This window comes from Rhinoraja longicauda, chromosome 5 (assembly GCF_053455715.1).
Source record: "Rhinoraja longicauda isolate Sanriku21f chromosome 5, sRhiLon1.1, whole genome shotgun sequence".
Classification (NCBI taxonomy): domain Eukaryota; kingdom Metazoa; phylum Chordata; class Chondrichthyes; order Rajiformes; family Arhynchobatidae; genus Rhinoraja; species Rhinoraja longicauda.
In genome coordinates this window covers 23,152,521-23,168,334 of record NC_135957.1, presented here as the reverse complement: position 1 = coordinate 23,168,334, position 15,814 = coordinate 23,152,521, and the positions used below count along the sequence as shown (strand labels likewise).

At 40.3% G+C, this 15,814-nt stretch overlaps 2 protein-coding genes across 2 annotated transcripts in view; one reads left to right on the top strand and one right to left on the bottom strand.

Annotated features, from left to right (window-relative positions):
• Positions 1–351: 351 nt before the first annotated feature.
• Positions 352–15,808, bottom strand: gpatch11 (G patch domain containing 11). Its single transcript, XM_078399092.1, has 8 exons — positions 15,713–15,808; positions 13,241–13,449; positions 10,978–11,019; positions 9,774–9,894; positions 6,395–6,485; positions 4,749–4,856; positions 3,639–3,720; positions 352–1,462 (listed from the first exon to the last, which is right to left on the bottom strand). Exons 1-8 carry the CDS (start codon positions 15,766–15,768, stop codon positions 1,407–1,409), a joined length of 765 nt encoding a protein of 254 aa, XP_078255218.1. The 5' UTR covers positions 15,769–15,808; the 3' UTR covers positions 352–1,406.
• Positions 15,622–15,814, top strand: part of heatr5b (HEAT repeat containing 5B) — an 89,387-nt gene continuing 89,194 nt past the window's right edge. Inside the window, exon 1 of the mRNA XM_078399091.1 lies at positions 15,622–15,677. The gene's annotated coding sequence lies outside the window, so the exon portion shown is untranslated. The remainder of the gene's footprint in view (positions 15,678–15,814) is intronic.

Below are 15,814 nucleotides of genomic sequence, written 5' to 3'. Positions count from 1 at the left end.
AAGATGTCCTAAAGTGTTTAACAACCAGTCTGTAGTTGCTTCTGTAATGTAGAAAGCATAGCAGCAAGATTTCACGACAACAATGTTACATTGACCAGAAAATATATTTTAATAATTTCGACTGAGGGATATTTTTGGTTCAGACACAAACCTATACTGTTGTTTGTGGTAATGACCAAGGGCTTTTTTATGCCCACTTTGATTTACTGTCACATCCAAGATTCAGCATTACTTTGCATAGTACCATACAAATCAGAGGCACAAGTACACCCCTCAGGCTCTCAAACCTCTAGTGCCATGGCTGATTTGACTAACATCAACTCCACATTCTCATTTGTCGACAGTAACCTTTGCTTATCAATAAAGGTTTGTTTAATTCAGATACCAGTTGTAAATGTGGCAATAACTCTTGGCAGGTCGATGAGGGTAGTGGAGTAAAAAGAAACAAGCTTTAACTTCCATTGTATCTTTCATAAATTCAGGATATCTCAAAGATGTTCACAGCCAATTATGTATTTGGGGTTATTTGTTATAAAATAGGACATTTAAAAGTCAGAGTCCCTGCCATATTACATTCTTTCTGTTACTATTCAGGATGCACAAGCCATGAAAGAAAAAGGTGTTTATTTGTAAAACATAAATATACAAATTTAAATGGCAAAAGTACAGTAGGGAATAGACAGCTGCAGTGGAATTAAAAAATAACCAAATTAATATACATTAATCGAGTCCAACAATCATTTGAGTGTTACTCTTTAATAAAGATGGAAAAATTGTCAATCAGGAATCTGAAATGTAATACTCACAATTAGTCTGAATGACCTTGATACAGTAAAATGGAGACAAGGAACTGCAGATGTTGGTTTATAAATAAAAAGCACAGTGCTGGAGTACCTCTGGGTCAGGCAGCATCCATGGAAGACATGGACAGATGCTTTCGGTCAAAACGTTGCCTATCCGTGTCCTCCACAGATGCTGCCTATTCCGCTGAGTGCTCCAGCACTTTGATTTTTTTTTACTTGACCTTGATGCAGGCTAAGTTTGATGAATATTATAATTACATTACCACTTCCAAATCCCTCAGTGAATAGTTCACAGGCAAATAAAGCTACCTGATATGGATCAATAAATATACTGAAATATTAAAAATGGATAACAAAGATATACTGTAGATACACACCTGCCTGTTGGTCAGAAAACTTGGGAAAATTAGAGACAGTTGTGGAATTTCAGCAGAATTTACATTGTTTATCTTTCCGCAAATTTCTTTTAAAATGGAAGCTGAGAAGACCTGCGTACTTTATGAGCTTGTTTGCATTCAGAACATTACTTAATTCCAGCTTCAGCAAACTTGCTCCGGAGACCATCAAGTGCTGCCATTGGCATTCTGAATGTTGTTGGGACAGTCAGCAATGGTCAGCTGAACAGTTTCCTGGGCAGTTACTGGACAGGTCCTCCTTACCTGGAATTCAAAATCAACAACACCATGTTGTAGAACACATGAGGAAAAGAAAGAATTGCATTTCTGCAACAATGTTCACAGCCTTCTTAGCTTTATGTTTATTATTAACACATGCACTGAGCTACAGTGAAAAACTTTGTTTTGCATGGTATCCGGTCAGATCAGATATACAATCAAGTCAAACTCATGTACAATATATAGAGCAAACGGGAAGATAGAGTACAGAATATAGTTTTGAGCATTGTAGCACATTGCAGCGCATCAGTTTCACAGACAAAGCATTAGAACATTTAGAAATGGTGCGAAACTTACAGGTCGAAAAAAAAAATTAAAAAGTGAAACGATATGATGTGATGGTGGTGAATCCTTCTCTGGGAAGAGCATGCAAAGAATCACCTCACTCCGGCGACATCTTTCCTAAATATGTCTCAAGACATTTTGCAGTCAATGAAAGATGCAATGTGCTAGAGTAACTCAGCAAGTCAGACAGCATATCTGGAGAACACGGATAGGTGGCGTTTCAGGTTGCTCATCCGTGTTCTTCAGAGACGCTGCCTGACTTGAATTTATTAATGACTAAACTACATGTACAAATACTAGTATTAAACATATCTTCTCCTCCAACAAAAAAACCCGCTGCAGGAACAAGAAATACAGATACATTTTGTGTTGGGACCATATTCCAGTCTGAAGAATGGTTTCAAACCGAAATGTCATCTGATCATTTCCCTCCACAGAGGCTGCCTGGCCTGCTAAATTCCTCCAGCAGTTTGTTTTGTTTTGCTCGCGATTCCATCTCTGCAGTCTCTTCTGTCTCCAATGTCTTTTCCTATCCATTGCACCCATTCATTATCTTAAAATTCCTCCATTGGATCACTTGAGGTTTTACCAGTCAGTTCAATAAGTGATAGCCTCTTGCTTCTGGTATTAACACTTTAATTGTTAATGCTGTTGCAGTGTCATAAGAGTCACACAGTATGTCAACAGGCCCTTCGGCCCAACTTGCTCATGACGACCAAGATGCCCCAGTTACACCAATCCCATCTGCGTGCGTTTGGCCCATTTCTTTAAACCTTTGTCCAAATGTCTTTTAAATGTTGTCCTAGTTCCTACCTCAACTATCTCCTCTGGCAGCTTGTTTCATCCACCCACCTGTGTGAAAACGTTGCTGTTAAATCTTTCCTTTCTCACATTAAACCTACGTCATCAGTTCTTGATTCCCCTACCCTGGGTAAAAGTGCAACTAAGTTAGCTATTCCAACTGCCTGTGCATATTTTATAGTAGCAAAGCTCCTCAATGTTTGATCTATGTTTGGCAAAATATTTCAGGTCTTCACTTCTCCCACTTTCAGAAGGAGCTGCAGTGCTTTATTGCTTGAGTAAGGTTGTATGCTAAAGATGCAGCGATATTGTGCAGATGAGAGGAGAGGGAGGAAGCAATGTATCAACGATCATGGAATCAGCAGGTGGCGAGATGAGTGGCATGGAAGGTGAGGATCAGGATAGCCGATGATGGCTGAAATGTGGAAGAAGATGGAGTGAGGGCCATAATAGTGGAAAACACCACATATAGCGAGTGTGACAGATGGGAGAGCTGGGAAGTGAAGCAAACTTAAATTACAGCTGAGATATGATGTGCTAAATTGCCCCCCACCGCTCCTCCTTTTGTTGTTAACCTCCAAGCTTCTGTCAATAGTTTCTGATCACGGCCATGTTGACAACCTCTACCACACAGCTTTTCAGTATTGCTGTGTTCACCAAAGTCTGGCCTCCTGTTCCTTCCCCACCAATGGTAGTCTTGCTTCTGGCTACCTATACTATGTGTTCTATCAACAGTCTTTAAAAAACAATGAAAGTACTTAAGGACATTCCACAGTTATGAAAGTCACTAGTAGATTTTTTAGTGAGTTTAAAACATTCATCACAAACAATCCTTTCAAAGCAGGTGAAAATCATTTGGATTATTTGTTAAATTGTCTCAGATGCATGTCAAAATATGGTTGTATAATATTTAAAGTGGTATCGTGCCTTTAATGGACTGAGGGGCCTTCCTATGACTTAAAAAATGCTCTTAAACCATCAATAAAGATCACAAATCCATTACTTCAGCAAGGGAATAACAAAAATGTGTATTAATCTATAAACTTTCCTTTGACAGCCACAGCAAAATGTTTACCTTCGTAAGAAACTGCACACCAAATACAGTAGAAATAGGTCTTTCTGAGATAGTCTGTCACTGCCTGCAGTTTTTCTTCGGTCTGCAAACAAGAAAGTATTGTATTAATTAAAAATGCTATGCTCTTTACTGCAATCAACAACCTGACAATTTGAATGCACTTGATGTGAGATGGAGCCTTGCCCTGTCAAGTATCCTGCTACGGTAATGATTTTGTGGACACAAACATTAAGATAGAAGCCTAAAAGCCTTTTCCCAACAACCATCGGGCTAGTAAACACCACAACCTCCAAATAATGACCAAACTCCCTACAACTACCTAGACTTGCCATTATTTTTGTCTTTGCACTATTATTGATCATTAGCTTTAAAAAAAAAAATGTACTGAACTTTTTTTGATATCATGGTGTTTACCGAGTACCATGTTTACATAATCTGTTGCGTTGCTTCAAGTAAGCATTTCATTGTTCTGTTTCGGGACATGTGACAATAACACATTCTTGACCCGACACTTTCTTGGCATCCTGACATTTATCTATATTCACTATGTTGTCTAAAAGTCTCCAGAATTAATTCTCTTCCAACTTTTGTACTGACCCAGCTGATTTATTACTATCTTCCTGCAGCCACTTACTTAACTTTCTCTCTACCACCAAACTGGCAATTTTGGGATCATAAGCAAATTTCTTCATTGTAGCTCTTACATTTAAATCTAAAACATTTATATACAACACAAAAACCAAGTCATCTGGAACATACTACAATCCCCAATGACCATTAATTGTTCCTTTTTCAAACAACACAAATTCTTAATCCTTCTCTCCACTTTCCTTTAGATTCCATTAAAAATTTCTTCATCAATCTTCTACGCAAATTTCATGGTAAAAATTATGAGTACTAAATTAAATGTTCTTCATTGGCACATCACAATAACTAAAAAAATTAATAATTAGTCATACAACCCTCTGATCTGTTGACAATTGAAATCAAACTGGCAAAGTTTGGAAAATTCTTCAAGGTGATTTCTTAGCATTGCACATTCAATATTACACTTATTCTGCAAATAGCTTAGTACGAACAGTAAGAAGTATAAAGTAAAATTTGCCATACAGCTTCAAGCTTCCTAATGTCCTGTTCATCCTGGTATGTATCCTTGTCATCTTCCTCCTCCTGATCAGTGGGCACCCAGTACCAAGTTTGCTCTGGGATATCTATACCCTGTACAAAACAGTGAGAGGGACATTTGGAAAGACATGAAAGCTAAACAAATGTACGTTCTTGAACAAATGAACATTTACGACAAGTAATTTAACTACCTGGGTGCACATTGTTTTCCAGTATGTTATAATACCATGGCTGTGCTTGCAATGGGATGTAAATAAAAGGTTAAAAAGACCGGAGAATTTGTAATTTCTTGGTGTCCGAGGGGGCTTTTGGACCTGAAAGCCAGCACTTGGTTCGTGGGTATGCTCGCAAAAAAAGATGCAGAAGATGGAGGGAAAATTATTTACAGTAAATTATGAGAGTTTTATCAGCAAGAGCAAACATGTAGGAATAGATTTTGTCTCTTCTAGCAAAGAGTCAAAAGTGTTTTATTGTCATTTATGTCCCAGATAGAACAATGAAATTCTTACTTGCTGCAGCACAACAGAATATGTAAACATAGTACACTGTAAATAATAATAATAATCTATTGTAGTTCAGAGTTTGAGTAAAAAGGTGCTGCAATTTATGGTGCTAAGGGTAGGTTTCCATTCAAAAATATATTTATTTGGTATCTTTCAAAAGTTCAGTTCATAAAACTCTCTGCAGCTGATGAATTGAATATATTATTCAGCCTTTGGGATGTAGGTGCACTGGCAAGGCCAGCACTTTGCCCAAGCCTAAATGCCCTTGGGAAGGTAGTGGGGAGTGTTCTCTTGGACCACGGCCATTCTTCTGCTGGAGCTACTCCCACAGTGCTGCTGTGGAGATAGTTTCAGGATTTAGGTCAAGAAACAATGAAGGAGTGGCAATGTATTTCCAAGTTAGGGTGTCGAATTTCTTGAAGGTGAACCTGCAGGTGGTGGTATACGTCACAGATTTGGAAAGTGCTTTCTGAGTAGCTTAGGCAAATAACTGCAGGTCACGTTATAGGTGGCGAACACAGCAGCCACAACTCCAGCAGGCATTGGAGGGAACAACTGTTTAAGGTAGTTGTTGGCTGCTTTCCCTTGGAAAGTGTTGATTATTGGCAGGTAATGTTGGGTGACACATGTGGCATGAAATGACCACCTCCACAAGAGGTCGACAATGAGAAATTATTTCCCCTTGCCGGGTATATGAACAAAAGAAATGGAAGCAGGAGTAAGCTGCTTCCTGTACTTTTGCCCATGTACTTACTTTACCGTTCAATAAGTTCATGACTGATCATTTATCTCAGAGTTACTTTCCTGACTAACCTCAGATCCCTTGATCCCCAATCCAAGATCCAAAAGGCTACTAATCTTTATTGATATCATGGATGAGAGGACATAAACTAAAAATCAGAGTTGGTAAGAGGAAAGCGGTCTGGAAGATGCGGTAATCTAGAATTATCTCCCAAAGTTACTGGCAGTCAATTTAAATATTCAACAATGAGATTAATAGACTTTCATCACCTCTGGCTAATAACAGGATACAGATCAGCTGTGAATGGTATGAATGTTTAAATAAACCCAAGCAGCTGGATAGTCTGCACCATTTCTTATATTCAATCATGCAGAAAGTCAGATTACCTTCTGTTCATCCAGTTGTTGACAAGCAAACTGGCTCTTCCGTAAATCACCTTCCATCTGACTTTGGTCTTTTTTGAATCTGAAACGTACTCTAGATGATGAAAAAGGGGGAAAAGACAACTAAATATGAGTTTCTTTTCTATGTATACAACTGGCAATATAAAACTGATTAATAACAACCCACACTTATATAGCACCTCTAACATAGTAAGCAATCCACAGTACTTCACAAGAAACTTTATCAAAAAATATGCAACTGATAAGGAGATGGTAGGACAGGTGACTAAGTACTATCTTCAAGCTGCAGAGAGAAGTCGAGAAGCCTAGAAATTTACGGCGGGAATTCTGCAGCTGAAAGCACAAGTATCAATTGTGTACTGATTAAAATCTGAGATGTACAAGATTCCAGAATTGGAGTACTGCAGTTATCTCAAGTTAGACAGAGCCAGGTTCAGCTTCAGAATGGGATCAGGTTAATGTAGTCAATGGCTTGGCAAGGAAGTTGTGATGACCATTGAACACGATAACTTTTGTGTTTTTCATTTGTTATTGCTTCTTTGAAACTGTTGAGGTTATGCTGAAATTGACAGATTACCTTGTAACAATTTAGGGCTAGGCTTTGGGGGAAAAAAATAATCTGGATAACATGTCTATTGAATTGAATTACAATGTAAAAGGTTGCTAACAAAGAAGAGAAAATGAATTCTCCCAGTGTCCAGACCAGGTTAACATTCATTACGGAAGAAACACTAAAAACAGATCCATTAGTTACCTATCCCATATTTGTATGGTCCTGATGCAAGGTTTCAAGGTCAGTTTATTGTCACATGCACCAATTAAGGTGCAGTGAAATTTGAATTACCATACAGCCATACTAAAAAAAAGCAACAAGACACACAACTACATAAAAGTTGACATAAACATCCACCACAGCAGATGCCCCACATTCCTCACTGTGATGAAGGCAATAAAGTCCAATCTCCTTCCTCTTTTATTCTCCCGCGGTCGGGGCAGTCGAACCATCCACAGTTAAGGCGATCAAAGCTCCCGCAGCCGGCGGTTGAAGCCCCCGCGTCGGGGCGATCAAAGTCGGTCTCTGAGCAGAGACCGCGAGCACCGTGATGTTAAAGTCCCGCAGACTCCCGCGGTTGAGCTCATAGGTCGATCCCTGGCAAAGGGATCGCGAGCTCCGTGATGTTAAAGTCCGCTGGCACCCGCGATGCAGCTCTCGAAATCGATCTCCAGCAAAGGCCGCCAACTCCTCGATGTTAGGCCGCAGTGCAGATAGAGATACGATACGGGAAAAAAAAAACGCATCTCCGTCGAGGTAAAAGATTAGAAAAAGTTCCCCCAACTCTCCCCCCCACATAAAACAAACTACAGAACACTAAAAACATACATTTAATACATACAAACAAACAACAAAAGAAGGAAGGGCCAGACAGACTGTTGGCGAGGCAGCCATTGCTGCCGCCGTCCAATGGTATTTGTAGTAGAGATGCAGAGCCCCTATGTAATCAGTACACTTCCCTATTTTAACTTGCAATATATGGCAGCTGCCATTAGACCAACTGATCCACATTGGTGCCTACGATTCACATGATCCTGTTTCCATCTACTTCATTTATTTCCCACCAGAACAATTTTTCATAACAAAAATAGAAAATGCTGGAAAAATAAAATACTGCAGGTCAGGCAGCATCTGTGGAAAAAGAAACATGGTTAACATTTCCGGTCAAAGTCCCTTCACCAGAACTAATGAAGGAGCTTTGATGTGAAATACTAATTCTGTTTCATCTGTCACAGATGAATGGTTTTAACATTTTCTGTTTTTATCTCAGATTTTCAGCATCTGCAATTTTTCTGATATTTCAGAATAATCTAATATGTCTCCAATTCAATATTACTCCTTGTGGTACTTATCACTTGAGTAAAATGTTTTCTCCGGGATCCCTTTAGCTGGAGTGTCTATGACCAAAGGGCATAGGTTTAAGACAAGGGGCAAAAGATACAAGGGAGATTGGGGGAATATAAGGGAGATTGGGGGAATAAAGGATGGTTAAAACCCATAATACACTGCCTGAGATGGCATATTTAAGAAATATTTGGATAAGGACGTAAAATCAACAGATTGAGGGTTAGCAAATGGGATTAGTATAGAAAGGTATTCGATGGCCAATACCTGTTTTTGTGCTGGTTGACTCAATGACAAACCAAGCTTTGAACAAATGCTTGAGAATAGTTTCAGCAAGATGAAAGCCATGGGGTGAGGAAACCAATGTCTCCAGCGCTGAGGATTGATGGGTTTGATACCGTTAGGCACACCAAACTTGTTTGGTAGGGTGATATAGCCTAATTTACAATTTCTTGTGAACCTGAATATTATCTCTTGACAAACTGGAAGGAGTGGCAGTGGTGAGGCATTGCAGAAGTTAAACTCACAAAGATGATTACTATACAAAGTTGCTGAATTAGCCTTCAAGATCATAATGAATTAAATGGATTATAAGAACTGGAATGGATACAAAAGATGTAATGAGTAATAATGGCTCAAATATGTTCAATAGTTTCAATGTATTATATTGACAGAAATCTGTGCAGTAAGTGCAATGGATCATTACAACTGGAATCTCTACAATAGATCAAATGAGTCATAATTGCTGAAATCTATACAATGGATGCAATTAAATCCCACCTTTACACAGCAATGGGAATTTGTCTTTTCATGTGTTAATATTCCCAGATGCCATGAACTGAAAATTTGGGGTAATTAAGGTAATCCATCAAATGTCAAAGATATATATATTGTTAGTTGATAAGGCATGACCTTCCTTGCAGTAGAATCCACCTTTGTAAACTTAGCATTTTATCCCAAGCTGGTGGTGGTGTGACAAGGCTGGAAAGACACAATTCGAAGGTGACAAGTTTGCTCACAGTTGCCTTTGACTACCAGCACACAGTTTGCACTGACATTCCACTGACATTCTTGCCAAGTATACATGTAAAACTCGGCCTTACCCCTCGGACATTAGTCTTTCCATTACCAACTATCGCTGCAAATGTAATAATCTGAAACGTGCTTCATTCCCTTATCAAATATTTAATAAATTATTAGAGATGGGAAATATTCAACCTGGCGGATAAAGGGGATGAAACTTTATTCATAAAGTACTGAGACCAAATACATGACTCAAAATGTACAGCTGACTTGAAGCTGAATCAAGTAATTGAGTTTTATCTGGTTCAGGATAGATGGCCAATTGAATCGAAAAAATACAAGTTAATAATCATGTTTCTACCTTAAAATATTAAAAATATTGGTTCTATAAAATCATGCTTTGTATTAAATAAATAAGAACCAGGCAGAGGTGTACTATACCTATAATCATTATAGGCGACCTTCTCGGCTTGTCTTTTCACTTGTAACATTTGTTTTCGATGTTCCATCCTCTCCTCAGCTTTCCGTTTCTTGGCTCTCTCATGGCCAATTCCACCACGTCCTTCAATGGTAAAACAACACGTATTCCAGTCAGGCACCAGCACTGCAACAATGGTGTCCTTGTACACCAGCATGAAAGTATATGGTCCTCAAAGACAAGAGGAAACATAGCGCAATTGCATTCTGCTCAGAATGAGCCATACAGGCTATTCCCAGGTAGCGAAAAGTTTTAATTTTTACAGAGGTTCATAGGTTGATTTTAATTGTACGTTGGAAAATACACATAAACTATACAATATGGTAAGCATGTCCCCACAATTTGCAATGAATGGCAAATGAAGAAATCAAAAGTACATAAGACTGATAAGAAAGAACAACTATTAAAAGTAGATATTGAGGAAACATGGGAATTAACATTTGGGCATATGTTGGACCTTTAGATTTAATAATATTCTGGGAGCTTGTTCCTATGTAGGAGTGTCCTTAAATTCATATCATATCATATCATATATCTACAGCCGGAAACAGGCCTTTTCGGCCCTCCAAGTCCGTGCCGCCCAGTGATCCCCGTACATCAACACTATCCTACACCCACTAGGGACAATTTTTACATTTACCCAGCCAATTAACCTACATACCTGTACGTCTTTGGAGTGTGGGAGGAAACCGAAGATCTCGGAGAAAACCCACGCAGGTCACGGGGAGAACGTACAAACTCCTTACAGTGCAGCACCCGTAGTCAGGATCGAACCTGTGTCTCCGGCGCTGCATTCGCTGTAAAGCAGCAACTCTACCGCTGCGCTACCGCTGCGCTACCAGGCTACGTTTGTAACCTGGGGGAAGGCCTGTACTAATTATTCATCACACCATAAGCAACATTTGATAAAAAAGGTAGGATTCTGCTATTTGTACGAATCTCCTTTCTAAAAAGTACCAAATGTTAATTTAACGGGTGAGCCACAAGGTTGCAGCAGTTCAAGATAGCTCACTGCCAACTTCTCAAGGCCAATAGAGTGGTAATAAATCTTGCAATGCCAACATCAACCGCATCCCAAATAAATAAATAAATCCTAAATGTTAAATCCTAAACAAAATAAAATGGCAATCCATCCAAAAAAATCACAGCAAACTACATTTAACTGACCTTTTTTGATCTGTAGTAGAATGGGTTCAACAATCCCAGTTTCTGTAAAAGCAAAGGTGACATTTAGATTTTAAACTTATTTTACATTTACTCCTAACTGTCAAGGTAAAATATTTTTTGAACTCCCTTTGCACAGTCATTTTTCTTAACTTTAAATTATGATGAAAGCATGATTTGCCTGGTCTAATATTCATGGCCAAATAAATAAATGACATTTTTCAGAATGGCCACAGTGTGGTGCTTGTTACCAAGAGGAGTATCTGGAACATCAGATTAGGCTGTAGTTTGGGTTCAGCAGAAATCCTGGCATGGATTAACTGAGATGAAAGGCCTGCTTTTGACTTGTAAAACTGTATACAGTGCCACATTACAAGATTTCAAAGAATGAGGCTTCAATAAGCCCAGAAGCAGAAAATACTTAAGTAGTCAGCTGATCAGAAGTAACCATTGAGGAAACAGGTGTTAATGTTGTGTTGTGGATTTAGTTTTTTATTCATGGAATTCAGGTGGCAAAGTTTGCATTTATTTTGCATCCCTACTTGCCACCTGAACCAAGTACCTTGTTGGATCATTCAACAAATTCAGACATTAGTCAGACATTGATGATGGAATTCACTGCTGCTTTTAATCTATCAAGACAAAAAGATTAATTGAAGATTAAGATCTCAGACCTGCCGCAAGACGTGGTCTACTGGCCTGTTCTCCTATATGCTTCTGAGACCTGGACTACCTACAGCGGGGATCTAAAGGCAATGGAAAAATATCACCAATGTTGTTTCCGCAAAATCCTCCAGATTCATGAGAAAGATACATGAACCAATGTGAGTGCCAGCTTCGAGGACAACATTGAGGTCCTCGTTACTCCCTTTCAGTTGACCTCATTGTTGTCATAGTCAGCACCCACTAGCAGGCACCTCTGTTCTGAGCTGTTGTGACAGATTCCCAGGTGGAAAAGATTCAAGTATGTGCTCAAAACTTTCTTGAAGAAGTGCAACCTTTCTGCCGACTCCCGGAATCTCTGCACCACGACTGTTCATAGTGGAGAAGGAGCATTCAGGATGGTATGAAGAACCTCCAGTGCATGCATCAGTACACTGAAGCCCGCGTAAATTGTGAAAGAAATGCATCACTTCACAGGCTAGCCTCCTGCCCCATTAGCCAGCTCCCACCCCAGCTGCGATTCCCACAATAACCCATCAGCCACTTCAGAATCTAGGAAACTGGAGTGGAAGCAAGTCACCCTCGATTACAAGGAAAGTAGACAAAATGCTGGAGTAACTCAGCGGGACAGGCAGCATCTCTGAAGTGAAGGAATGGGTGTAGTTTCAGGTCGAGACCCTTCTTGAAGAAGATTAGGAGGGACAGCTACATTTCAGGAGGGCTTTTTACAAAAAGGATTGCCAGCAGAGGTTGAGGGGATGCATTAGATCCCAGGTCTTGTGTCGCTTCACTGCTGGGACTCGTGCAAGGTCAGTCAGAACTTGCAAGTGGAGGGGTGAGAGGGAGCAGAGCAGCAGGAAAGGAGGATTAATGAAGAGAACAAGTGGAAGTGGTTAGGGGAACAAAAGAGGCTATGGAAAGAAGAATGTAGGATGAAGGGACTGTATAGAGGCATGCAGAAAGGGAGTTGGGCACAATTGGATGAAGGGGTTGGAAAAGGGGAATGTTGAGTAAGGGTTAGAGAAGTAGAAAAGAACTGGGGAAACCTTAGAGGAAGAGAGTGAAATGTGTGCAAGAAACAATCTATATACAAAGCAAATCCCATTAATGGGCCAACATTCTGAACATCCCTTCATGCAGAGTCACTCTAAACACAACAGGCGCACAGACAACCTCTTCCACAGGTTCTTCCACGCACCCCACTTATTAACCTCCTTCATTCAACAGTCCCCATCCTTCTAAACACATCACTCAAACACATGGAACTGGGGAGTATTCAATCGGATGATGATTGAGGGAGACTGGGGTGATGGGAGTGGTGGAGGGGATTTTGAGATGATTCTGCTCCTGTGACACACCTTGGCATGTTTAACCATTTATGAAAATACATAGTCCAGCTGTTCTTTAAAATAATTAAGCTGCTTCAAATATTACTATATTTCGTTATTTTTAATTGGATTTAAAATTTCAGTTACTATTGATTATCGTCAGGAACTATCCATAATGAAGTAGCAATAAATTCCTTTAATCATAAACCGCATCAGAGACATATAGCTCTTCAAAATTTTTTTTCAAAGATTACAGAAAATGACTGGATACGCACCGTTCCTGCCGAGACCATGGCCTTCTTTATACCCCATCTTCTGAAGCAATGCAAAGCCCCTATTTTCACTTCCCAACGAGCACTGCAGCATGGAGTCACGCCTCTCTTCTTCACGGTTCACACGAGTCGGCGACTTTTTCTTCTTAATTGTTTTCTCATGGTGTCTTTCTGATTTTTCCACCTTAACCAATCCGGGCTTGACATCCTGCCTAGGGATATATTAAAGGCAGCTTTTATATAATCTCCAGAATTCTGCCCATCCCAAATGCCCCAAGAAATGTAAGCCCTTACTCTTGGTCGCAATCAACAAGTCTTCAGCAGGTCCTTCAAGGGAGATACAAGCATGTAACATGTTTGTTTGTCTATGGTGTAGTCAAACTGACACGTGGTGGGAGCGGCTCAGTGGTGCAGTGAGTAGAGCTGCTGCCTAACTGCGCCAGTGAGCCAGGTTTGATCCTGACCTCGGGTTCTGTCTGTGTGGAGCTTGCACATTTTCCCTATGGTAGCATGGGTGTCCGCCAGGTGGTCAGGTTACGTTCAGTATCCCAGAGTTGTGCGCAGCTGTAGATTAATTGGCCTCTGTATATTAACTGGATAACATACAACTAATGTGAATGGGTGATCGATGGTTAGTGTGTACTCGATGGGTTGAATGACCCGTTTCCATGCTGTACCTTTCAAATAGAAAGACTGATACCTTAACAAGTGCATTCCTGTCTGGGGTGATAAGGAACAGGATACTCAGTTAATATTCCCTTCCTTTATCCATGTAAAATTAAAACAACTATTGGCATTCTATCAGTTTAGCAGACTGAAGATGAAATTGGAAGTGAAAGTATGCCTTGAAGTATCTCATCTCCACAATGCTTTTAGTAAGTACCTTAATTCTCTACCTCCAATTACCAACACAACCAACCTTTCTTCACTTCACCAATGGAAATGGTATCACTTTACTTAATTCATTCAAAACTCTGTATACGTTTGAACAGCTCTATTAAGTTTCACCACACCAAACATTGCTCTGTAGAGATCAATCCCAACTTCTCAAAACTCAAGTCTTTCAGCTCTGGTACCATACTGGTAAATCTCTTCCGCATGTTCTTCAAAGCCACATTATCCTGCTTTAGGTTATTCTTTAGGTTATTTTTGGATACAAATCTACATGAAGACCGTAAGGTTACACAGAAACACAGGCAATAAATGCTCACTTGTCAGTGTCCACAACAACCATGGGACAAAATCGGAATAACCTTTATTGTCATCCAAAAAAACAAGTCTTTTGGACGAAATTCCGCCACCCACAGTCCAACAATAAGAGCAACAAAAATAAGCAATAACACACACAATCACAAACCAACACAAAACAAAAAAATAAACATCCATCACAGTGAGTCTCCTCCAGTCACCTCCTCACTGTGATGGAAGGCCAGAACGTCCCCTCTCTTCCCCTGCCGTCTTCTCCCGCGGTCAGGCCGTGGAACTTGCCACGTCGGGGCGGTCGGGGCCCCCGACATTGAAGCCCCCACCGGGCGGCGAAAATCCCGCGGCCTGTTCCTGGCCGCGCCGGACGGTGAAAATCAGTTTAACATATTGAGTATACACAAAAAGGGGGGCTGGGGCTCCTGACAACATGTTCAGCATTGAACTGTTAATCAGCATTGTCGTATTAATCAGCATTGTTTAAACAACTTTTCTTGTTGCTCTTTGTGGAAATTGGTAAATAATCTGCCACATGTAGTTAAATCAAACGTCAAGAGTCTCATCGTTAGGAAATGTTTATAATAACTGAGTTATGTAGGCAAATTATTTTTTCCTAAACACAACACAACGTAAATATGCAGCCTCCAGTAGCTTCAATAGATTAGGGTGACACACACAACGTCAATGCTGTTGACTCACCACTCCAGCATTGAGGATTCGATTCTGACATTGTGGTGTTTGCATGTTCTCCCTGTGCCTACGTGAGTTTGCTTCCACATCCCAAAGGTTGGGAGGTTAACTAACCGCTGTAAACCACCCCAATTGGTGTGAGAATCAGGAGTTAATGGGCATGGGGAGAAAAAGTTTATAAGAGAATAATAAGAATATGGGACCACTCCAACAGCAACCAAAGACTGGGTGGGCTTCTAGTTATATAATGTGCAATGACAACAACCTTTGAGTTAAATTTCGGTTGTCATATCCCTCAGTACTGAGCAACAGGAAACAAACAATGTTTAGGAGGTTTGGGAATACGGCTACGAGACAAAACTGCAAGAGATTTAGCCCCAGGAGAAACTACTTCCCACGGAGCCGTGATGTTAGTGGAAGAGGCAGAATTTGTCAACGTTGACGATGACACGGGGAGGTGGGCAGCCTCTCTGAATACTGGCAGAGGACGAGCCTGCTCTTACTCGGTGGACATCCAACATATTTGATTGACAAAATACCGACTCTGGTGAGGCCCACCGCAGACCCTGAGAGACGTCTTACTGAAAATTGATGAATGCATCCGACATGTAATCGTCTTCCTCCCCTTCAGCGGCCATCTTCCAACGCGGCCGGCACTGCGCCTGCGCACGCGGGAGGGGGGAG

Coding starts and splice junctions, on each gene's coding strand:
- gpatch11 (XM_078399092.1), bottom strand. CDS start 15,768: ATGGCCGCTGAAGGGGAGGAAGACGATTACATGTCGGATGCATTCATC. Junction 11,020..13,240: donor CCATGGTCTCGGCAGGAACG/GTGCGTATCCAG, acceptor TTGCTTTTACAG/AAACTGGGATTGTTGAACCC. Junction 9,895..10,977: donor TCTACTACAGATCAAAAAAG/GTCAGTTAAATG, acceptor TTACCATTGAAG/GACGTGGTGGAATTGGCCAT.